General features: G+C 54.7%; 1 protein-coding gene across 4 annotated transcripts in view; it reads left to right on the top strand.

Annotated features, from left to right (window-relative positions):
• Positions 1 to 20782, top strand: part of CNTFR (ciliary neurotrophic factor receptor) — a 39135-nt gene extending 18353 nt beyond the window's left edge. For all 4 annotated transcript variants that reach the window (XM_073228050.1, XM_017657833.3, XM_017657826.3 and 1 more), the window contains 8 exons: positions 3315 to 3396; positions 7500 to 7733; positions 14284 to 14401; positions 14573 to 14739; positions 15940 to 16103; positions 19403 to 19583; positions 19963 to 20131; positions 20223 to 20782. In XM_073228050.1, coding sequence (XP_073084151.1) covers positions 3315 to 3396; positions 7500 to 7733; positions 14284 to 14401; positions 14573 to 14739; positions 15940 to 16103; positions 19403 to 19583; positions 19963 to 20131; position 20223 — 1116 coding nt within the window. In that variant the 3' untranslated portion in view covers positions 20224 to 20782. The remainder of the gene's footprint in view (positions 1 to 3314; positions 3397 to 7499; positions 7734 to 14283; positions 14402 to 14572; positions 14740 to 15939; positions 16104 to 19402; positions 19584 to 19962; positions 20132 to 20222) is intronic.
• The last annotated feature ends 2529 nt before the right edge of the window (positions 20783 to 23311 follow it).

The following is a 23311-nucleotide window of genomic DNA, read 5'->3' on the forward strand; positions in this document are numbered from 1 at the left end:
TGTCACTGTGACCATGTCAATTTCAACAGGTATCGTTGCCCCATTTGTTGTCATTGTATGTGACTGTCACTCAGTACATCATTGTCACTGTAGTGACTGTCAACACCATTGTGTGTCACTCTCAGCTGTTCAACTGTGTAATTTCCACTGGGTGTTGTTATCACTGTGTAATGGTGTTTTTGTGTCATGGTGGGCAAGTGGCAATAAGTTGAGGGTCCAGGATATGTCTCTTGCTGTGTCACCTGCATGTGTGTGTGTGTATATGATGACATTGTAGGTTCTGTATTTGGAGAGAGGTGCTGTGCTCCTTGTGCTGATAAGGGTTTTTGGGCTGCCTGGGCACTGACTGAGCTCCTTTCTTTCTAGTGGGGTGCCCTTTGTTGCCTCCTCCTTCTGGGGCTGGGGCTGGAGGCCAGGGTAACCTCCTGGAAGGGTCTATAAGGAGCCAGGGCCAGTTTGCCTAGCCCTTATCTGGGGCTTCATGGGATTTATCCTCCAGATCTGTTCCAGAGCCATGGGGTGTGGACTCGGAAAAATCCTGGGAAAGATGCTCTTTGCCCTGGAATTGGTGGCCTGAGTTAAACTAGGGCAGGATGGAGGTATAGCCTGGATGCCTCTGGTCTCAGCTTCCGTACCTAGGAATAGGCTAGGCTGGGATTCTGAGGGAAGGGAAAGGGGAAATTGGCCATGAGTTTTCTGAATCTGCCAGGGTCAGAGATGGGGTGGGGCAGGGTGGGGTTTTAGTCCACCCTTATCCCCTGGGGCTGGGCTCCTGGATTCCCAGGGAGAAGCCCTGTAACGCCCAGGAAGGCTGCACTGACCCCATCCTCCCCTCACCCTAGAGGAGATGGGTGGGCTTAGGGAGATGTTCTAGGGTGAGTATAGAGACCCTGCCAGTGTCTCTGTCATTCTCTCTGGGTCTGCCTCTCCCTCTGCCCTTGAATCTCTGCCCTTCTCCTAAGCTCCCCATCTCTCTTCCTGTGAGATCTCTTCCATTTCTCCCTGTCTTGGTCTCTTCTTATCCCTCTGGGACTTGGCTCACAACTCTCCCTCTCTCCCCTTGTCTCTGTCCCTCTCTCCCCGGGTCTCTCCCTTTTCTGGGTGCCCCCAACCATGCAGTGTCTGTCTTGGTACCCCATCCCCCACTCTGCAGCACTGGCTTTCAGCAGCGTCCATCTCCCATGGCTGCAGCCCCGTTGGCCCAGGGCCCGGCCCTTACAGTAACTCATCCAGCTGATGGAGGCGACTTTGATGAAGAAGCCATCCCTCTCCCTGAAGGGATCTGTGTGTGTGTGTGTGTGTGTGTGTGTGTGTGTGTGTGTGCGTGAGTGCCTGTGCATATGTGCTTGTGTGCTGGTATGCATACACACCCATGCCAGGCCATCTTCTTGCCCCATCCCCTTCAAACTGGGACCAGGGAGGAGCTGAAAGTAGAAGGCCACCCTGTTCCTCTTCTCCCATCCTATGAGCTAAGCTTGGTCCACTCCGCCTGCTCGTCCAGCGCTGTGCCCTGGTTCCTGCCCCCATGTGGTGGCCAGTAGCCTGTCACTGAGTTAAGAGTATCTTCCTGGCTGTGAGGAAAAAGAATGAACAGATGGCAAAGGAGGCAGGGAGAGCCTGAGGGCTACCTGCAAGGGTTGAGGTGGAGAACCAAGTAGGCCTTGAACCTCTTGTCTTTCTCTTTCTCTCTCTCTTTCCAGCACCAGCTCTGAATTTAGGAAGTTCGGGGTTTATTTTCAGCTGCTTAGGTCTGAGGAGTGGCTGTGGGTCAGGAGGAGCCAGGCCAAGTGGTAGCTAAGGCTCAAGAAGTCACTGATGTGGGAGGGTAGCTGAAGCCACATGGGGCCAAGAGAGAGGAACTGTGCTGGGAGGGCGGTCGGAGCACCTGCGGCTGTGGCTGGAGGAAAACCAGGTGCAGAAGGGAGGATGTGCCTGGTGAGGTGTGAGTGTAGCAGAGGGCAGGCAGGAGCCCTCTCCCTTTGTAAAGGAGTCCCTTCAAGTCAGACCTGCTCCAACTCCCCCACCTGCTGCAACAAGCTGACACCCACATTCATCCTTCTGCCACAGCTCTGTTTGCAGTGTCTTTGGCTCTTTCTCTGGCCATTCCTCTGGCATTATTTCTGACAGGGTCTCTGGCTGTGTCTGGCAGTGTGTCTGACTGTGTGTTGGAGTGTCCCTGGCAGTGTTTTTAGTGGTGTGCATACTTCCTGACTGAGCATCTGGCTGTGTCTTTGGCTCTCTCTCTAGCTGTTTTTCTGGGTGTATGCCTATTTGTGTCTGTCAGTTTCTCTGGTATTTCTCTGCTTGTGTGTCAGGCAGTTTCCCTGGCACTGTTTCTGCTAGTGTCTCTAGTGCCCTGGCTTTGTCACTGATGGTTTCTCTGCCTGTGCTTCTTGCTCTTTCTGGGGTTGTATGTCTGCTAGTATCTGGCTGAGTCTTTGACAGTTTCTGGTGGGTCCTTTGGTTGTGTGTTAGTTGTTCTCAATCATGTCTCTGGCTGGTCTTCTAGTTGTATCTGCCTGTTTCTCTGCCCTTGGCTGGTTGTGCCTCACACAGTCTTTCCTGTCTATTTCCAACTGCAAGTGGGGCTTTTTCTTTGGGGTTCTGTCTGGTTTTGTGTAGTGTCTCTGGCCAGTGTCTTTGCTGTGTGTCTGGCTGTATTTCAGATAGTGTCCCTGGTTGAGTGTCTGGCAGTGTCTCTCTCTGCTTCTGTCTGGTTTACAGTCCCCTTCTCTCCTTAAACTGGGGTAGGAGGGCCAGATTTGGGGCTTTTTCTGCAGGAAATAATAGTTATTTCCCTGCACTCAGGTATGAGCCTATGCTGCGGCAGGTTGTGGGGGAGGGGGAAATAGATCCATCCTGGCTTCTGGAGACAGGTGCCGAGTGTGCTTTGAGTACCCTATGGGTGTGTATAGACACATGCACCTCTCCTGGGCTCGGGGTCTCAGGCTCCTGGGGCAAGTGGCTGGGGTGAAGGACAGGCTGAGGCCTCTGACAAGGACTTGTATGTGAAAATCCTTCATTCTCACTTGATCATTGTTGACTATATCCTGCAGCCAGCAGCCTTATTGAACAGCAAACCACTGTAGGTTTCCGTCCACCATCTTAGCAAACCTTTGCCTACAGATGCCAATTATGTTGCTTTCTATGGCTTGAAAGAGGATTCTAAGCCCCATTAAGAAGGGCACTTGGGGTCATGGTGCCCTGGCCCTAGGGCTGGGATTCCTCAGTCTAGCCTGAGAATAGTGGGCTCCCAGGAGGTCCCTGCCTGGGCTGATGCTGCCCCTTTCCCCTCACCCCATTTCTCCCAACAGATGGCCGCTCCTGTTCCGTGGGCCTGCTGTGCCGTGCTGGCTGCCACCGCTGTTGTCTACGCCCAGAGACACAGTCCACAGGGTGAGTGCGGTGCGTGGGTGGGGCTCCCTGCCGGCCCCCTCTCAGAGCTGACCATGAATCCTCCTCAGCACAGCTGTGTGCATCCACCCCAGAGCGACACACTGGCAGTGCTGCCATTGTCACATGTGAACGTCCAGAGGGACATGAGTCATATGACGCTGGCACACCCACTGACGTCTCATAGGCCTAGTCCTCCAGGCACCTCATCATAGTCCCGTGTTGATGATAGCTCTGGCTTGAGGTGAACTAGTCGTCTTCTGACTAGAGTGAGTGTAGGGTACAGGCAGCGGGATTGGGGGTTAGGAGCAGCTAGGGACAAGGTTCCTATATAGTGTCTGCTGAAATGGGGTCCCCTGGGGGCTTGTCGGGGTACAGTAGGAAGCACTCAGAGAGACATCAGGCAGGAGTTTCTCCTTATCCTAGAGGGAAGATGGGCACAGAGAAGTGGGAGGAGGCTGGCATACTAAGGAAGGGGACAGGTCAATGAGCTGGAATGGCTGGAGAAGGCAGTGATTTCTCAGGCTGGACCATTGGTGGCCTCCTGCCCTCCCCCTACCATTTGTCCAGTGAAGGCTGAGTCCTCTGTACAGCTTCCCCTGCTGGGAAACAGGCACCCTCTCAACTTGACCATTAGCCCCTCTACTACATTTGAGCCAGCACCTCCCGTGGCCACATCAGTACAAAGTCTGACCTTGAAACTCTTTGAACAAGATTTGCCCCCTTAGATAGGCCTTGCCTCACACCTTGGCTGGGTTGGGTAGAGGCAGAGAGGGTGGGGGCATCTCTGGTCCCCAGGCACAGAGCAGAACTTGATGGTTGAGCTCTGCCACCCTCAAGGCTATAGGTTCAAGGAGGGTGGTGGGTTGAGGCTCCTGTGGCCTCTTCTTTGTGAGACCAACACTGAGATCCAGAGAGAACCTGGCCTGCCCAGGGCTGCTCCCCAACGGGCAGGGACCAAAGGGACCACCGGGCCAGCCCATTGACCACCACCTACAGTCAGCCTGCCTTGGCCTCACCCATCCTGGCCTGCCAGCAGTCACTCCCATCGGCCTGGCCCCTGCCCTGTGTCTAAGGCAGAGCCACATGCCACCAAGGCCCTGGGCATAAGGCTGCATCTCTGAGTGTGTGGGGTTGTCCTTGTGCATTTGGCTATGTTCTTATGTAGAGAGACTGTATCCCTGTCTGCATGCATTTCTCCATGTGGTTGTAGCTTTGTGGGTTGTGCCCAGTGTGTGACTGTGCTCTTTGTGGGGCTGTGTCCTTGTGGTTAAGAGTGTACCCATGCATGACAGTTTGGTAGTTTCTCTCTGCTTCTGTCTCTTTATGTGTTTGTGTCCCTGTTAAACTGTCTCCCCGAGTGTGAGATGGTGCCTCCAGGTGTAACTGCCTTTGGGTAACGGTGTACTTCCTGTGCACACATGTGGTCTTGTATCAGATATTACCATCCCTGATGGAGACAGTGTTCCTGTGTGGCTGTGACCTTGGGGACGGTTTTCTTGTGTGTGCTTGCTCTTTGTGTGACTGTCCTCATCCTATGTGTGTGTTGATGTGAAGTTGGTTAGGACGCCTGGGGGGACTGTTTCTGGCATGTGGCCCCCATGTGAGGCTGAGTACGCAGGTGTGAGGGAGCCATCAGCTCCGACCTCTGTGTTCTCCATGTCTATGACCTCATCCTGTCTCTGTCTCTCATCCTGGCTTGTAACAACCTTTTCACAGCTGATTTCTTTGGAGCATTTGTCACCGCGTCAAGGCCAAGAACCCCATCCTTCCCCTGCTGCTTGATTTAATTTCTGAAATGGACAAGCACTTCAGTAGGGGCACCCACAGGGTGGGGGGAGAGCTGCGCAGAGACAAAGGGTTAAGTCATTACCGTCTTTGGAGCTGTTGCATGGGTCCATGTGGTGCCGTTGTTGTGTTGTGTTGTTGTGGCAGTTGTAACACTGTGGATTGTCATGTCATGTTGCATTGTGGCCCGTAGTTGTCTTCTGCCAGTGTGTTGTCATTTTCTCATGCCTGCCCTGCCCTTACCGTGTTGGTTTGCCATTGTGGTCGGTTGCGTTTCTGTCTTCCTAATGAGGCCGCCAAGGTGCAGCGGGGAAGTGTTATTATTTGCTCGCTGTTGTATTTGTTGTGCTGTTGGGTGGCTGTTTGCTCCTCTAGTGACTGTGTCTGCTCCCCAGTATTAAAGGGCCGCACTCAGTGACTGACTTAGTTCTGAGCTGCTGTTGGTCAGGTTGATGTGCTTCTGGGACGGACCATGACAGCCACACTCCCTCCCCAGCGGTCAGTTTTCAGCCTCCTCCTCAGGCAGCTGGATGCAGAGTCTCTGCTGGAGGGGCAGGGGGGCAGGGAAAGGGGCTTGGCATGTTTCCTGGAAGCTCCAGGTTTTTGGAAGGGAGGCTGGAGAGGGGCTCAATGGCTAGGGCTGGTGGACTGGGGGAGCTCTGTGGCTTGAACCTTGGACACTGGGCCTCTAGTGTCCACAGGGGGTGGCCCCCATTCAGTCTCTGGTCCAGCCTCACAGCTGTGGCCTCCAAGGCCCCCAGCCACCGCCCTTCCCGTGTCCCGTGCGTCCTCTCTTCATCTGGTCCCGGGCCCCACAGACGAGTGGTCAGGGCTGGCTGGGTTTCCTGCTTCCCTCCCCTCCAGCAGGGACAGAGAGGCTCATAGAGGGGCAGGACAGAGACAGGCAGTGGGGAGAGACCGGAGACGCAGAGAGACCTCTGCACAGGGAGGGTGACAGGCAGCAAACAGAGACAGATGTTCCAGCACGGAGAAAAGCAGTACTGGGGAAGGGGCTGGTATGGAGGGAAGGGGGTGGCTGGCAGCATAGGGGGAATCCCTACCTCCTGCAGTCCTGGTGGTGTTAACAAGTCTAATTAAGAGGCCACTGGCCCAACTTAATTGGCTCGTTAACAGGAATTGCCTCTGAAAATCCCCCAACTCAGCAGGGTGGCTCTCTGGAGAGGAGATGTGAGGGAGTGTTAACGAGGGATCCCGCAGCACCCCCTACTCCTGTCCCCTCCTCCCTTGCTCTTCCCCTCCCACCCTCCCTCCACAGATCAGGCCCGGGCCAGGGAAGCATCTGTCCTCTCAGGCTCCAGGGGCAGGATAAGGAGAGTGGGGTCCCCCTCCTGGCTCTGCATGCCTGCCTCTCTGTTGTCTGTAGATGAGTGTCTGGGAGTTTCTCTCTCCCACTCACCCTCCCACCTAGCACTGCCTCTCGACAGGTGCTCCCTCCCGCTCTCCCACTCCAGTCTCCTGGGCTCAGTCTATCACACCTGGGTTGCAGAGGCCAGGGCTAGGGTTTGCTTTTGACTCTGACAGGCCCCTCCTGGGGGCAGGAGAAGAATGGACAGAGAGCCCCCTCAGACCTCGCACCCCCACCCCTGCCCCACCCCAAGCAGTCCCTGCCTCACAATGTAGACATGAGTTCCCCAGGGCTCCCCTCCTGGACCCTGCCCATTCTCCCTCCTCCTGCTGCTGCCCAAGCTCTGGTTGGCTGGGGTGGGTAGACAGGGGTCTTGTCAGGGGAGCCAGATTGGGAGAGTGGGAGAGGGGCAGGACAGAAAGAGGCAAGGATGGGGGAGACAAAGACATGGGGAGAGACAGAGAAAGGAGTGCAGAAGTGGGGCCAATCAGCTCCAGCTTGCCTGGAGAGCAGATGTCAGTAACTGGGGCTGGACCTGTTGGTGGCAAGAGGTTAGGTCATGGGGGTCAGGCAAACTTTTTAAAGATCCTAGGGACTGGAGGTGAACTGGGTTTTCACTGAGATCTAACCCCTTCCAGCACTTGACACAATCTCAATCCCACCCACTCCCCCCCCACCCCATGCAAGTGCACGCACACAGAAGATCATACATTCACACATAGTCCCCAGATATGCACTTACACATAGAAATTTGGAGACGCTCACCTACCTGTACATTTGCACAGTCACAGGGAAATTTTGCACACTCTTCATCTCCCAACACTCACACCATCACAGAACCTCTTGTCCTGGACTGCTCACTTAGAGTTTCTCATCCATACATGTCGCCTGGGGGTTCTGGGCAGGGCTGTGATCTGTGACTCTTGCCCTGTGCCTTCCTTGTCCCCCACAGAGGCACCCCATGTGCAGTACGAGCGCCTGGGCTCAGATGTGACTCTGCCATGTGGGACAGCAAACTGGGATGCAGCTGTGACGTGGCGAGTAAACGGGACAGACCTGACCCCTGATCTGCTCAATGGCTCTCAGCTCGTGCTCCGGGGCCTGGAACTGGGCCGCAGTGGCCTGTATGCCTGCTTCCACCGTGACTCCTGGCACCTGCGTCACCAGGTCCTCCTGCATGTGGGCTGTAAGTGCTGCTCCCAACTCCTCATCCAACAAGTCCCCTTCCTGTTGTTGGAGGAGGGGAGGACTGCAGCACCCTGACCCTTGCCCTTTGATCCTATCCTAGCCTGGTCTTCTGACCTTTGAGCTCAGTCTTGCCCACTGGGTCCAGACCCCTGGACACTTTGCACATGTATCTGGTCCCCCCTGGGAGGTTCTTTGAGATCCTGAAATCCTGTTCCTGTGACAAGATGGCTGGCAGGGCATGGCCAATCCAGGGCCTGGTTGGGAAGAATCCTAGGGTCACAGCTCTGAGCTGGAGCAGCCCCACTCCACTGTGTGCTCTCATAGGGGCTGACCATTAGGGTTTTAGGGAGGAAAATGGAGTACATGGTTATGTAGCTATAGGTATGCAAGTTCTGGGGAGCCCCAGAGAAGAAGGAAGGCTTTCTGGAGTGGTAGGCACATAGAGACTTAGAGGATTTGGAAAATACATTGAAAAAATAACTTCTGGCAAAGAGCCAAGTATGACTATAGGCCTCAGAAGCTAGGAGGGCATGAAAAGGCCCATTTGGGCTTGTGTAAATGGGGGAAGGGACCTAAAGGGGGAGATGAGGCAGATCATGATCCTAGAAGCTGGGGAGTGACATGCTGAGAGTCATGTTCTTAAAAGTTCTCCCTCACTGTGGTAAAGAAAGGCAGGCTGGATGGGGCAAAGCAGAGCAGGAAGGAGGCGGTTGTTGGGATGTAGTCGAGATGAAGGTGTGGGACCAAACATGGAGTTGGGGAAGTGGGGGATAGTTGGGCCTCCGGGAGTTGGTGATGGGTTAGAGGTAGGGAGGGCAGGAGAGTAGAAAGTGGGAGGAGTCAAGACAGCTGGTGGTACCAGTCCCTCAAACAGAAACAAGGTGGAAGGGTCGGTTGGAGGAGAAGATAGTGTGTTCTATTGGGACAGTGTCTTAGTTAGGGTTTCCCTAGAATCAGATGTCAGGATGAGAATCTGTATGTGAGTAATTTATTCAGCAGGTAATGGAAGCACCCAAAGGGTATGGGGAAGAGATAGAAAAAGGAAGTTAGTTAGCCAATAAAGAGGGAGTTATCCGGCCAGTGCTCTGGGCCACTGGAGCTTAACCCATTGGGAGAACTCTGGGAGCCCAGACAGAACATGCACCTTGGAGTTCTCCTGCTTGAGGAGGGCAGGAGCTTGACTGCTTATACACCAACTCATGCCTGTCCTTCCTTGAGGGAATCTCCTGGGTAGGGGGGTGGGGAGGCTTTAATTCCCCAGCACTTTTGGCCTGATGCCTTAGCAGGCAATGCAGACTTGGGTGGCCAAAGAAAGCCCTTAGGCAAATAACTGCAGGAGCGAGCAGTGGGTGTGGGTGAGGGATCTTAGCACCACTTACATCTGCTTTAGATGGGTTGGGGTCCTTGGGGGACAACTGGGAGCTGATGACTGGTAACCAGTGGATCTGAGTGTCTGGGACTTGAGGAGAAGCCCATGCTGAAGATGGGAATTTGGGGGATTGCTAGCATCAAAGCCGTGGGAGGGGATGAGATGGCCAAGGGAGAGCCTGGGATGAGGAGAGATGAGGACCCGGAGTTAAGCCCTGAAGACCATCACTCTATAGGAGTTAATAGAGAGAAATGAGCAACAGTAAGTGATAAGGAGGAGCCGGCAGGAAGGTAGAGGGAAGAGCAGGTGAGTGTGGTTCAGAAGAACGGTTTGGAGAGGTCAGAATGATGAGTTTATAAGTGTTGCTGAGGGTCGGTCAGCTAGGGCAGGCACAGATCCCAGCCAGAGGCACCTGCTGACAGAACAAATAATCTGAAAAGTTCCATTTCTTTTCTCCTTGAGCCAAAGATTCAAGCTTCTCTGGCCTCATCCCATTTGGGTGATGCACCCACTGTCTGAAGATGGTTTCTTTACTCCCTGGGAGCTACCAAGGTGAGGGGTTGCTGGAGGGACCAGAGAGCAGGCCCTTTCCCCATTGTCAGGAGATTGGTGTACACAACCATGGGAAATGTTAGGCTGAAGGATTGCTCAGGCAAAAACACTGACTCACCAGTGGAGCTAGAGGAGAGGTGAAAATATGTTTTGGTGGGGATGTTCCTTTCTACACAGAAAAGCCTTCTATGCATTTAAAATGAACAGACAGCAGTCATAACCAGCCATCTTAGTTGCAAACCAAGGGTGGAGTGACCCCTGCTGGCCATTTTGAGAAATGCAGGACCAGTGCAGGGAGTCTTCCCTGTTCCACCAAAGGCTCTATCAGGAGTGGTGTATTCCGACTAGTCGGGGCCCTTACACGGGGGAAAAGGCTGAGAGCCACGGAAGGGTAAGGCCAACTTGGCACAAGTCTCCCACACATCTGTCTTCTCAATTCGAGTCCCAGAAGTACTCAGGATGGACAAGGCTGGCTATGATGGCTGGGCCTTGGTGACCCTGGGTCTCCATTCCTGATGACTTGATCTTTTTTAGAGAGGTCATTTTGGAGGGGAATTAGAAGTAATGTCTGTAGTCTGTACCCACAGAACATCCCCTAGAGCTGACCACTCCCTAGGCCCTGCCTGTCAGAGGAGAGCGGCCATGAATTGGCTGTAGCATTAGTAACAGGTACTTATCTCTTATTGCCTAATTTCCTTCTAAAGAGCTGGTCAGAGAAACAGGGGATATTAATCATGATTGTCTCAGTCACTTTATATTAGTAACAAGAGACTGGGTTTGGCAATACTCAATATCAAATTATCCTTCTCCTTAGCACTTAGAGAACAGAACAAAGTTATCCTTGACCTGTGGGTCATTCAAACCAAAAATTATTTAATATTTATCCTAAACATAGAAGATTTTCATCTCTCTATTTCCAAGGGAACCTGATGATTAAAATATTCTGTTCAAAGTTCCCTGAACCAGGCTGATCCCTGAACTTTCTCCTGATCCACTGTCCTACCCTCAGGTGGACACTCACAAATAGCTCTAAGGAGTCTCCTACCCAGGATGATGAAAGGACCTCACAACAGTAGGAAATAAGATTACAGGGTTCCTTTTAGTAGCATCTTTTTTGTTTACTAGATAGACCCTGCTGATTCAGTGTCATTCTGATTTAAGGTAATACAAATCAGAGGTTGATTAATTTTAAATGGACAGTTCCTTGTCCAGTTTTAAGATCTGTATTTGACTGGTCAGGTTGGGAACTCCAGACTCCCTGATTCTAGGGGTAGAGCTCAGTGGTAGAGCATTTGACTGCAAATTTCCTGGTTCAGCACTGCTTCCCCCTCAGCTGTGTTTGGCTGGGAAGTGAAGAGCGGCCTGTGGTTGAAAATGTCTGGGGAGAAAAGATGGGTGGGAGGCAGGAGGGAGACAATTGGGAGTTCAGACGTTGGGGATCCTTGAGAGATGTCATGAGGTAAGATTGGAACAGGCATAGGCCTTGAATGCCAGGCAGGAGGAGGAGTGTAGGTGGGAGCTGGGAAGGGCTGGAGCTAGGAGGGTCACCCTGCCCTGCCTGGTCTGGTCTGGCGTGGCCAGGCGTGTGGGCAGCCTGCCCCTCCTCCTCTCTGGGCCGGCGGGCAGGCCTCGTGCGTGCTGGGGGCTCCAGCCCAGGCAGGCTGGCGAGATGAGAGGAAAAACATGCGGTTTGGTGGGCTGGACATGGAAAAACAAGCCAATTAGGAGGAAAACAAACAAACTCTGGGCCAGCGGGGGCATATGCACGCATTCACACGCACACACAGCCCTGAATGAGACCCAGGGACACCCTGCTGCAGGCTGACACAGTCACTTGGGCAAGTCAGGAGCCCCCACAGGGGGCAACTCAGGATTCCTGAGCATCCAGGAGCAGGCCTATATATGCCCAGAGTGTGATGTGACACATTTGCATATGAGCTTTTGCTCACACACAGCCTCTGACATGCTCTCTCAGTGTTTTGCTCATACGTGTGGACACACTTGGAATTCTGGGCACCTTCCCACACCCATGGTTTGAAAAATACATTCAGGCTTATGTTCCATCTCATATACAATGTCTCAGGTATGTTATTTTGCAGCTACCATGTTTCAGACACAATGGTGCATTTACACGTGTTCTCACAGAGTGCCTCAGCCACATGGCCTCACTATATAGACAGTCTTGAAATCAAACAGCCGTGCCCTGAGTCACATACAAACACAGTCATCCAGTCACACAGCCAATCGCACACTTACACAGCTGCCCAGTCTCAGTCACACACACCAAGCCTCTCAGTTACACACACAGCCTCCCATTCGCATTGTCTTAAAAACAGCTTCTGCCCCTACACACTGCAGTTCACAACAGGCCTCCTGATCACACACTGTCCCACAGCCTCACACTTGGTCCCCCACAGCACCCCCACCTCCGCCCACCCAGCCCCTCAGCTGGGCTCCAGCTGCAGCAAGTCACTCCTTTTCTTCCTTTCTTTGTTTTTCTTTCCTTCTTTTCCCTCTGAGAAACCTGGTCCCTGTCAGGAAACCCAAGCCCTTCCCTACTCAGGGCCCAGGGCCAGGCAGGAGTAGCCAGATGACAGACAAAGCCCTGCCTGGCCCCCCGGCCCCCTTGACCTGCCCAGTCAGAGATGGGAACTGGTGTGACAGGGAGGCTGGGCTGCAGGGGAGGGTGGTCACTGGGGAGGCTGCTCAGGGGATGGGGCCTGTGAAGTCCAGTGCCGTGGCCCATTCTGCCCTCCAAAGAGTCCCAGGCGGCTGGAAGCTGACTCTGCAGGCTTCAGTCTGCCACCGCTCCCAGCACCCTTCTCCTTTGAAGCTGGGGGCAAGGGGGGGTAGTGGCAGGAGGGGGGAGCGGAGACTTCTCAGCCAACCTCGGAATGTCCTTTCCTCCTGGGGTGGCTGCCAACTCTGGCCTGGCCCACAGGCCCCCACAAGGCACTTCCTGTGTCCTTGGCCACCCCCCACCCCACCCCCACGCTTCTGTGCCCCTGGGCAGATAGGGAAGGGATATGAGAGGCACCCAGGATGAACATGGAACAGACACAAGATGGACATGGGGCCAGGAAGGCTCCCCTGGGGAGGCAGACAGCAGTGGGCAGAATGCCAGCTGCCATTTGTGGGGCTCAGTCAGGCTGTGGCTCTCCTCTGCAGGCCTGGGGTATGGAGCCGCCTCTGCCCACAGCATGGCCCACCCTCTGTATGCTGCACTCAAGCCTCCTTGATACCTCTCTGACCCCCTCATCTCTTCCACTGGAAGCCCAGATTGGGCCCTGAGGGTTTGGCACCAATACACACATGCTTCACACATACTGGACATGTACACACAGTCACAATCATGTGCCCGCTGTGGATGAAAGCCCACAGTTCCCCATGTGTCACCATGACCACTCAGCAAGCATAGACACACTCCCCTTCACTGTCCCTGGCTTATTGAGCTGCCCCCCTCCCATTTCCTGTCCACCTGTCAGGCAGGAGGTTGGGGGAGGGGGAGCACAGTAGGGAGGTGTCAGTGTCCCTGGAGCCACATTCCTTGCTTGGGTCAGATCACAGAAGTTGCCTCCTTCCAGGAACCTGAGCCGGCTGTCCTCACGCCTTACCCAATGCCTGAGGGTGGGACAGCTGGGCTACATGCTCACAGCAGCAAAAAGAGTGTGGTTAGACAGAAGAAAGGACTTCACCAATGTGTGTGTGGTCAAGTGGGTGGGTATCCCCATCCTGGGGCTTAGCCCCAGCTCTGGTTTGCTGTGTGACTCCAGGCAGATCCCCATACCTCTCTGGATCTCCCCATTCCAGGGTGAAGGCAGCTACTATGTAAAGACTTTTTAAAAGGGTCTGTGTTGGAGAAGCTGGGGACTGAGGTTGGGGAGAGGTGCACACTAAAGGAACAGCTTCCTCTTGATGGGCATGTGCATACATGCAGTAATATGTGGACAGGCGATCTCAGAGTCATGCACATAGATGCTCCTACATATGTATCCACATTCCGTCATACATGTATATCCTCATTTATGTCATATGCAGACACATAACATGCATACCCGAGCACACAAACACCTACACACACAGACACATGTGAACAGCACCCAGTGCTGATGTCCCTGGGGAGCCACCAGGCCTGTCCTCGGGCTTCTCATACCGAGGACAGGCCTGGGATGTCTCTTCCCCAGGGAGTGCACCCTGACCACTGCAGCAGCCAGAGCATCCAGTCAAGACTCCCTCCTCTGCTGCATAGTGTTCCTCTGGGAATGGACACAGTGTGGCAGGAGATGTGGGGCTTGGGCCGATTCCCTCAGACATAACCTCCATCCTGTGATTGATGAGCTGAGGCCCGCAGTCCCCTGCTCCCAACAGTTCCTGCCTCCATTGAGCAGGTGGGGGGGGCTCCCTCTCCATACAGCCCTTGTTTTTCTTTAATTAAACATCTGGCTCTCTGTGGCCTGGGAAGCCTCAGACCCTTGCTGACAGCCCCCACACACACCCCTCCACCAACCTCTGGCATTGCTGATGGGTTGAAGGGGGAGAGCTGGGGTTCTGGGGCCCACCTGTCTCCACAGTAGTGCAGGGGACTGGGGGCTCTAAGAATGCCTGATCATGCTGTCCTCACTCTCAGTGCCGCCACGGGAGCCTGTGCTCAGCTGCCGCTCCAACACCTACCCCAAAGGCTTCTACTGCACCTGGCATCTGCCCACCCCCACGTACATCCCCAACACCTTCAACGTGACCGTGCTGTGAGTACACGCACCCGAGAATGGTTCCAACCTTGACTTCTGACCTCTCCCCAGCTCCCCACTGTGCCCTCAGTTCAGACCCTAGCCCAGCCTTGGGTTTAACCTTCCCCCAACCTCTATCCCACCAGACCCTCATGTTGATAACGGTGCCTGGGCCTCACCCCTCCCCAGGCACGGCTCCAAAATTATGGTCTGTGAGAAGGACCCAGCCCTCAAGAACCGCTGCCACATCCGCTACATGCACCTGTTCTCCACCATCAAGTACAAGGTCTCAATAAGTGTCAGCAATGCCCTGGGCCACAACGCCACAGCTATCACCTTTGACGAGTTCACCATTGGTATGTTTGGAGGTGGGGGTGCCTCCTGCTGCATATTCCAGTGGGAGTGAGTGGATGTGTGCCAGAGGTGTATATGAGCATTGGTGAGGATGTTCACGCGTAGGCATAGGTATATGTGGCATGTATGTATATGTGTACATGTGTGCATGGCATACGTATATTTGTGTGTGTGTGTAGATAAACACCTGTGAACATTTGAGTGAGTGTTCTTTTCCTGCAGGGTCCAACAGACCTCTCCAGCAGCCCTTCCCATCATCTCTCTAGCTCCCAGATCATGCAGGAAGGGGAGGGGGGCAGGCTGGGCCAGACCCTTGCACAGCTGCAGGCTCCACCCCTCTACCCCCCTACACACACACACACACACACACACACACACACACACACACACACTCTCTCTCTCTCTCTCTCTCTCTCTCTCTCTCTCTCTCTAATGGCTTCCTTACGGCCTGTGATGAATGAGGTGTCAGAACAGGAGACAGGACTGGGACAGATACTGCCCCCCCGCCCCAACCCCTATCCTAGCCAGACCCTCTGCCTGCCTCTGCCCCATCCTGGCCAGACCCCTTGCCTGCTCTTACCTCATCCCAGCCAGACCCTCTGCCTGCCCCCCAGCCCCTTGTCTGTGTCCCTGGCCAGACTGTTTCTCCATGAGCTGAGCTCTTAGATGATCCCATTAGATCCTCAGCCTACCTCCAAACCAGATCTTCAGTACCTGTGCCTGTCTTTTAACCTTGACCCACAGAGCAGCTTGAAACTCAGACTCTTCCAAGGGAAGCTTTGTCTCAGTTTGGAGCTGGAAAAGTTGAGGTGAAAGCCAGGCTTGTGGGGAGTGTATGATGCTGGTGCATGAGGGGATGATCCAGATGATGATGGGGTGATGGTGATAATGGTGGAGCTCTTGTATAGGCTTAGTAATTGGGATGCTGGCCATGATAAGGATGAGGTTGGGACAATGGGATGAAATTTGGGATGTCAGTATCATGAGTTCTAGTCATTGGTGATGACAGGAATGTGAAAGGTGGCAGTAATGAGATGGTTATTAATGGTGGTTGCCAGAACTGACAACAGAGAAGAGGATGACAACCTTGATGATGGTGACAATGGCTGGTGATGTCAGATGGCGGACATGGTGGCTGGGACTGACCAGGGGGAGCTGTTCCCAGACATTAGTGTGGTAATGAAGTTGTGTCTTCTGAACAGTGAAGCCTGACCCTCCAGAAAACGTGGTAGCCCGGCCAGTGCCCAGCAACCCTCGCCGGCTAGAGGTGACATGGCAGACCCCTTCAACCTGGCCTGACCCTGAGTCCTTTCCTCTCAAGTTCTTCCTGCGCTATCGACCCCTCATCCTGGACCAGTGGCAGCATGTGAGTGCCCTGCCTTGCCCAGATCCCAAATGCCCGAATCTGAGCAACACAGCATGGGAGATGCCCATACCCTTGTGGTAGCTGTTCCAGTCTGAGGCCTGAGGGCAGTCAGGCTCTCCAGATGGGTAAGGACCAGGGAGTATGGGAGGATGGATGGGGCTGAGGGCCTGATCCTGATCTAAGGCCTACCTTAGGGGTTCCTGGTGACCCCCACTAGTGCAATAGGAATACACCTTTGTGGCTCCCAGGGCAGTGGAGAGAAACGCTGGAATGGAGATGGCAGACAGGACAGGCAGTATTTCCCTTTTCTTACCTCTGGCTCTCAGTCTTGACCAGGAATCCACCTCTTATACTCTGTCCTAGGCTCTGGGCCTGTGCTGGACCCAGGGGGCAGTACAGTCCTTTCCTCAAGGACTCAGAGATGGGCTCAGTTGGTCCAGTGTGTGAATTCAGGCCATGACTTAGTATCAGGGCTCCACAGTCAGATGTAGCTTAGGGGTCAGCTTGAGAGTACAGGTGGCCTAGGCTGGGAACCAAACAGCAGACAAAGGGCAGTATGGGGTCAGGCTGTAGTCTAGGATGTTGTTCTAGTTACAAAAGAGAGCTTGGGAGAGCAGCCAGGAGTTTGGGGCAAATTTGAGGCTCTCTCTCCTTGACAGCCATGGGCCCATAAGGTTGTGGGCACTCTATATGGCCCCTGACGTCTATGGGCTAGGACTGGGGCTGGAAAGGTCCTCCATGGGGCAACCCTGGCTGGCTGGTCAGCTTGGGGATCAGTCTGTAGCTCCATTGCATCCACCAGGCCTCAGCCACATCTCTTCATGTCCCCACCCTGGCTGGCCTTTAAAGTGAGTAATTTGACTCCAGGGTGCCTGTTGGGGTTGCAGGCCTGGCCCCCACAAAGGCTGCTCACATGCTCACATGTTCCCCGACAGAGTCCGGAGTCCCTCCCGCCTGGCCAGCTGCCTGCGCCTAATGCATTGCTAATAACCAGGGTCTAGTTTCACAAGCCCCCCTCCCCTGCTAACGAGCTACAGGCAGCAGCCCTGCGCACTGCAGAGCACACGCCTTGCAGTGGACCTGGCACAGTGCCCACCACACACACGGGAACAGGCACGCACACATGTGGTCCCCAGCAGGAACCATGCTCCATACATTCATGTGACTAACATGCTAAGACCATGCACTGGCCTGCACCATGAGCAGAACTGACCCCCACACTGATGTGGGCAAAGCAGGATATGCAGGCTCCATGGCAAAAACATGTGTGGCCTGTGACATGTGCTAGCCCTGTTCTATGTCTCACTGGCATTGAGGTTGGCTAGATTTATGGCTCTTTTGAACCTGAGTTTTGTTCTGAACAGAATCTACTCTTCCCCATCCTTAATCTTGGAGAGAGGCATGTGTAGTTTGGGAGGGGGTGAAGAGGGGAGAGCAAAGAAAAACGTCACCTGAATTTTTCAGGAGGAAATTAGATATACAGGCCAGCAATTGCACAAGTGTGGGCACCGTGAGGTCTGGCAGGTGCTGTCGCAGCATGGACAGAGGAGGCAAGTGCTGCAACCCAGCCTAAGCTCCCTGCATCTTCCGCTGTGGCCTGCACTCAGCAGGGAGGCCAGAAGGCCTGACTTCTACAGCATCTAACCTGATGGACTCCAGGTGAAGCAGATGCCAGGGGCTAGGGAATTCCTGCCAACTGAGGAGCCATTCTCTTAAGGGGGTGATTTAAGAGTTCAGTGACAGCCTAGCGAGAACAGCCTACACCTAGGTGATGTGTCTTCCAGGAGAGCATCAGGTTCATGGGTCACATTCCTAGAGGTATGGTGCCCACCATAAGCCCATCAAGAAGGTGGTAATTTGCTCTCCCCTGCAGCTCTCCCTTTGGAGAAAGACAGATGTGGAGGTTCAGGGAGAGAATCAAAGGAGGGTCCTGAGGGCTGAACCAGGCAAGAAGGAGCTGAAAAAGCTGGGGCTTCTCACCAGAGGAGGTCTTTGCACATCAAAAGGGGGCTAGGAACCAGAGGAGGAACTGGGCCCTGACTGAGCCCAGGTCTCAGCCCAAAATGGCTTTCACCCTGCTCCTGACCTTTACCAATGCCTCCTGCCTCAGGGCCAGACTTGGAGGACAGGAATTGGAGGGGCTTCCCACTCTACTCAGACCTGGCTGCACACAGATGAATACACATACACACGTGTGCATGTCCTCACAGCCTGCCAGGTCAGGTGTCCTGGACCCTGCCTTTCTGGGGGAAGATTGGAACAGGGACCAAAAAAGCCCTGAAGCCAGACGTGGCCCAGAGCAGCCCCCTCCTCCGCCCCTGCCCGCTGCCCCTGTTTACGAGGCGACTTAATGAGGCGGCGGGTGCCGCTGAGATGAACCAGAGCCCAGCCTGAGCCTGGGAGGGGTGCCGGACAAGCAGGCCAGCCGGAGAATGGGGGAGACCAACTGTATAGGGCTGCCGGGGTGGGGGTTGGGTGGCTATCCCTCCAGGAGGAAATGGAGCAGCTGGGCCGCTGTCCTGCCTCTCTGGGAGCTGCCCCTACCCCTTCCCACCTCAGGCAGGGTAATAACCCCTGCTGGGGCCAGGCTGGTGGATACACTAGGCATGTGGGAAACCAGGTCCTGATCTGGAACCCATGATGACAGAGCTGGCTACAGTCTTTTGGGTACTTACCATGAGCCTGTGAATTCATTACAACCCTGCGTGACACACTGTTAAGCCATTTTACAGAGGAGGGCAGCAAGGCATGTGCAAGTTAAGTAATTGGTCACCTAGCTAGTAAGGGTTAGAGCTAAATTTGGACTCAGGCAGCCAGGCAACATGTCTGTATTTGTAACCTTCTCTCTTAATTGCTTCTTGATGGGAGAGGGCAGCACAACACCGTGCCCTTCCTCACTTGTCACTCTCACCATCTCCAGGCTGGGACTGAGGTCAGCACTGAGGTGGGGGTTGGGGTGGGGAGTTGTGATAGAGCTGCCCTGACAGCAGACGGACACTAAAGAAAGCCCTCCTGCTCCCCTGGGCCTGCTTCCAGGCTCCTTAAAGATTTCCTTGCTCTCCTTTAAGAACATCTTCTCTCCCTGGGCAGGGATGGGGGTTGGGGGGTGTCTCCTCCCTGAGATGTCTTTACTTTTCCTCATGAATATTCTCAAGATTCCCCTCCCTCCCCCAGGGGAGTACGAATTCCCCCGCAAGGGGCCTTCACTCTTCTTTCCATGGAAATGTTCTCACTTCCTCTGGGGGTGTCTCACCCTCCTGACCCCTGAGGGTCTCCCCTACCCGGTGGTCTGGCTGCAGGTGGAGCTGTCTGATGGCACAGCACACACCATCACGGATGCCTACGCTGGGAAGGAATATATCATCCAGGTGGCGGCCAAAGACAATGAGATCGGGACGTGGAGTGACTGGAGTGTGGCTGCTCATGCCACGCCCTGGACTGAGGAGCCACGACACCTCACCACTGAAGCCCAGGCCCCTGGTGAGCCCGCCCCCACCCTCTGTTCTCTCAGTGGGCCTGAGCTGTAGCCTGGCTGTCCTGCTCCCTGGACTTGGAGCCACTGCCCCGAGGGTCTCCACACTGTGTGGCTACCTCATTCCTGTCTGCCCATCTGGGCTCTGCTGTTTCCGGTCCTTGCTGTCTCTACATTTTTTGGTAGGGGCCATTGGGTGGGGAGTCATCTGTGAGCCTTAAGAAAGCAGGATCTGCCTGATGGGTGAGGCAGGGCATGTTTGAGAGAGAAGACGGGTTGTCTGATGGGGGCGGCAGCTCCAGTCTGATGCAGGAAGCAGGAAAAGCATGCCCCAGGAACCCCCAGATCTGGATGGGACCCCAGCCCTGAGTTTCCTGTGTTCCCCAGAGACCACGACCAGCACTACCAGCTCACTGGCGCCCCCGCCCACCACGAAGATCTGTGACCCTGGGGAGCTGGGCAGCGGTGGAGGACCCTCGGCACTCTTATTTATCAGTGTCCCTGTCATTGTGGCCCTGGCTGCCGCTGCCACCACCGCCAGCAGTCTCCTGATCTGGTGAGCTGAGTGAGGCTGGGCAGCACAGGGGAGCCTGAGGAGACCCCCACTCCACCCTCATTCCTCACAGCACCCTGCCTTGTCTCCCCAGAGCCCAGCATCAGTGAGGACATGCCAGCACACCTGCAAAGGAGCAGGAGGCCGGAGCTGAGCCCGCAGAGCCTGGTTTCTATTTTGCACACGGGCAGGAGGACCTTCTGCATTCTCTTCAGACACAATTTGTAGAGATCCCGGCGGGCCCGGGCCTGCTGCCCCCTAGCCCCGCCACACCATACCGGCCCTCCTCCCTCCCTTGGGTGGAGGACCCTGCAGCTAACCCACCCACCAAAGACCCCCCACTTCCACATTGTCCCCTCGGGCTGGACCCTCCAATGCCAGCGACTCCCAGGAGCCCCTGGGGGCCTGAGGGGAGCTCCTCACATCTGTAATTTCTCCTCCTGTTCCAGCCTCCTGTCTGTCCCAGGGTCTCTGTTGCCACCATCAGATTATAAGCTCCTGACGCTGGGGGGGCCCAGCCATTCCCCTCCCCCCAGCATCCACACTTTTCAGTCCCCCAACTCTGCCCCTGTTTTGTATGACCCTCCCCTCTCCCTTCTCTGCTCCACAGTATTTAATGCCCTGTCAGTCCCTTCTAGTCTGACTCAATGGTAACTTGCTGTATTTGAATTTTTTATAGATGTATATACAAGGGTGGGGGGTGGGGGTTCTCATTAAACATCACCATTTCATTAGTCCTTGAACAGACCCACTTTGGGAGGGTATCCTTTTTCCAAGGATCCCTCCCATTCCAGGCCTAGAGGAGGGAAGAAATTATAGTTGGAGAGAGACAACTTTCTCCATTTGGTGGGGAGAAGCAGTTCAGCTCTCAGACAAATGTGTGTGGGGATGGAGCTTTCTGCTTCTTTGGGGTGGGGTGGAGGCACAGGGCTCCCTGGAGGCCAGAGGCAGAGTTGTGGGGAATCAGGGGTCCTAATGAGGCAGGTTCCACATGGGGGTATCCAGTCAGTCTTAGAGGCTGCTGAGTCCTGGCAGGGCACAGGCCTGTCTGTGGTTATCTCCAGAGCTGCCTCCCATGAGGGCCCAGGCTTTATCCACAGTGCAGAGATGCAAGAAGGCGAGGAGGTCAGGCTTCAGCCTGGGGGTAGGGGTTGTCATCCCTGCCATCCAGGAGACAGTCTAGGGGTCCTGGCAGGTCAGGTCTGGGGCTCAGCCAGGCCACAGGGCTCAGAGTGCAGAGTCCTGGGCCTGAAGGAGGCCACTGGAATGTGACTAGGGATGGACCTGTGCTTCAGGACTGGAAATGTGCACTATGAATACCCCAAGGTTAGGTTACATATGGGACTTGGTGTGAGCGAGGGAGGAGCTGGCTTTGGTTTTGCAGGTTCCCAGTCTGGTCCCCCCACACCCTTCTAGTCCATAGACTAGGAATCCAGGGCCCCTTTGATTTCTCCTCAGAGGAGGGGCCCCTGGCTGCCCCAAGCCTGCTCAAGTCTAGTTCTCTTGTAGAAGCTGCCTTACTGTAGCTCCTTAGCTGAGGATGTCTGCGGCTCAGGCCAGGCTGGCAGCTACCTCTGGCCTGGGGGAAGGAGGAAAGGGTTAGTTAGACCAGAGACCCAACCTGTAGAGCCAGGCATGGCCTTGCTCTGGGTGGCTGGAACAAGAAGAGAGAAGTGGAGCCAAAGCCATGAACATGCTGGTACACGGCAGGTACTGAGCTCTTACACACCCAGGTATGTGGCAGGTACTGAGCTTTTACACACCCAGGCACACGGCACGTACTGAGCACTGCACCTCCACTGGGCCACTAGTCATCCCACTGTCATACTCCCTCCAGCCAGGGTCAGAAAATGGATGTTCCTTGCTGGAACGCCCTGGTACAAGGGATCCACAGTGTCTTAAACACCAATGGCTCAGGCCTGGACAGGACCTGAGGCTAGGGTTGGGGCTGAGTGAAGGTGGCTGGCTCTCTTCCAGGAGGGAGACACCATGGAAAGCAAAAAGACCTCATGTCAGGGTAGAGAGGCCCATGTCTTTTCCAGTCAAACAGTCGCCTCATTTGCAGGAAGAGGCTTCCAGGGTGGACATCCAGAGAAGTGGCTGTGGACCTGCCACTGTACCCTGGGCCCCTGGCTCTATCTGTTTGGTCCCTGTGAGATGTGGCTCAGTTCCGAACCTGCACTCCAGGTCCAGCAGGGGTGGAGAGAGGAGGGAGTCACCAAGTCTTGCCAAGGACACTATTGCTGGGATGGGTCTCAGCCTCCCACTTCCCTGTGCCTGTGGTAAGGGGACTGAAGTTAGCCTGTGCTGCCTTTCTGCCTTGAAAGCCTTGGTCAGCGCTGACCCACATTCCACCCACCCAGGACTTGGGCATCAGCAATCTGGCCTCCATTAGCAACATGGGAAAGCAGTTCTGTTGGGTCTGGGGAGGACCAAGCTGCAAAGCGGCTGAAGGGGCAGTGTCATTGCCTCTGACGGGCTTGGGCCTGGGGTGGTCATCCCTTCTTGGGGGTCCTGGTCCTCAACCTCACAGAGGCTGCTTGCCTTGGAGAGTCTTGGCTGCTGTCCATGGCTACCTCTGAGAGCTGTCCCTCCACATCTATTTCCCATGGTAGTTCTGGGGAGCTGGAGATAAGTATAAAGATCTCTTGGAGCTAAATCAGAACCCAGAGAATTAAACCACCATTGGGGGAGGTTTGGATCCCAGGCCTGATGTGCACAGCAGCCCAGCCTTTTAGCTCACTAGTTCTCTTTGCTTCCCTAAGCAAGTTGCCCTGGAAATGTGGACCCTCTTCTATGCCCCATTCCTATAATGCTCTCTCAACTCTGCCCCCATCATCTCCTTGCTGAACCCATTCCCATCTCTATTACTGTCTCTGTTTCATTCCTGTCTCTGAACATGTCTTTGTCCTGGTCTCTATCCTAATGTTTCTGTCTTTAGCTTATCTCTGTCACTCTGTCCACTGTCTTAGCTGCCCTGTCTCTCTAGCCATCTCTTTCTCTGTCTCCATCTCTGTTTGCCTCTCTGTCCCTCCTCCTTGTCTCTCTCTCAGTCTTCCCTTTTTCTGCCTTCCTGTCTGTCTCTGTTTGTCTGTCCCCATCTCAGAGTCCCTGGGTCTCTGTTTCTGTCTCTGTCTGCATGTATCTCCATGTCCATCTCTGTGTCTCTGCTCCTCTTCCCTG

This window comes from Manis javanica, chromosome 2, assembly GCF_040802235.1.
Source record: "Manis javanica isolate MJ-LG chromosome 2, MJ_LKY, whole genome shotgun sequence".
NCBI lineage: Eukaryota > Metazoa > Chordata > Mammalia > Pholidota > Manidae > Manis > Manis javanica.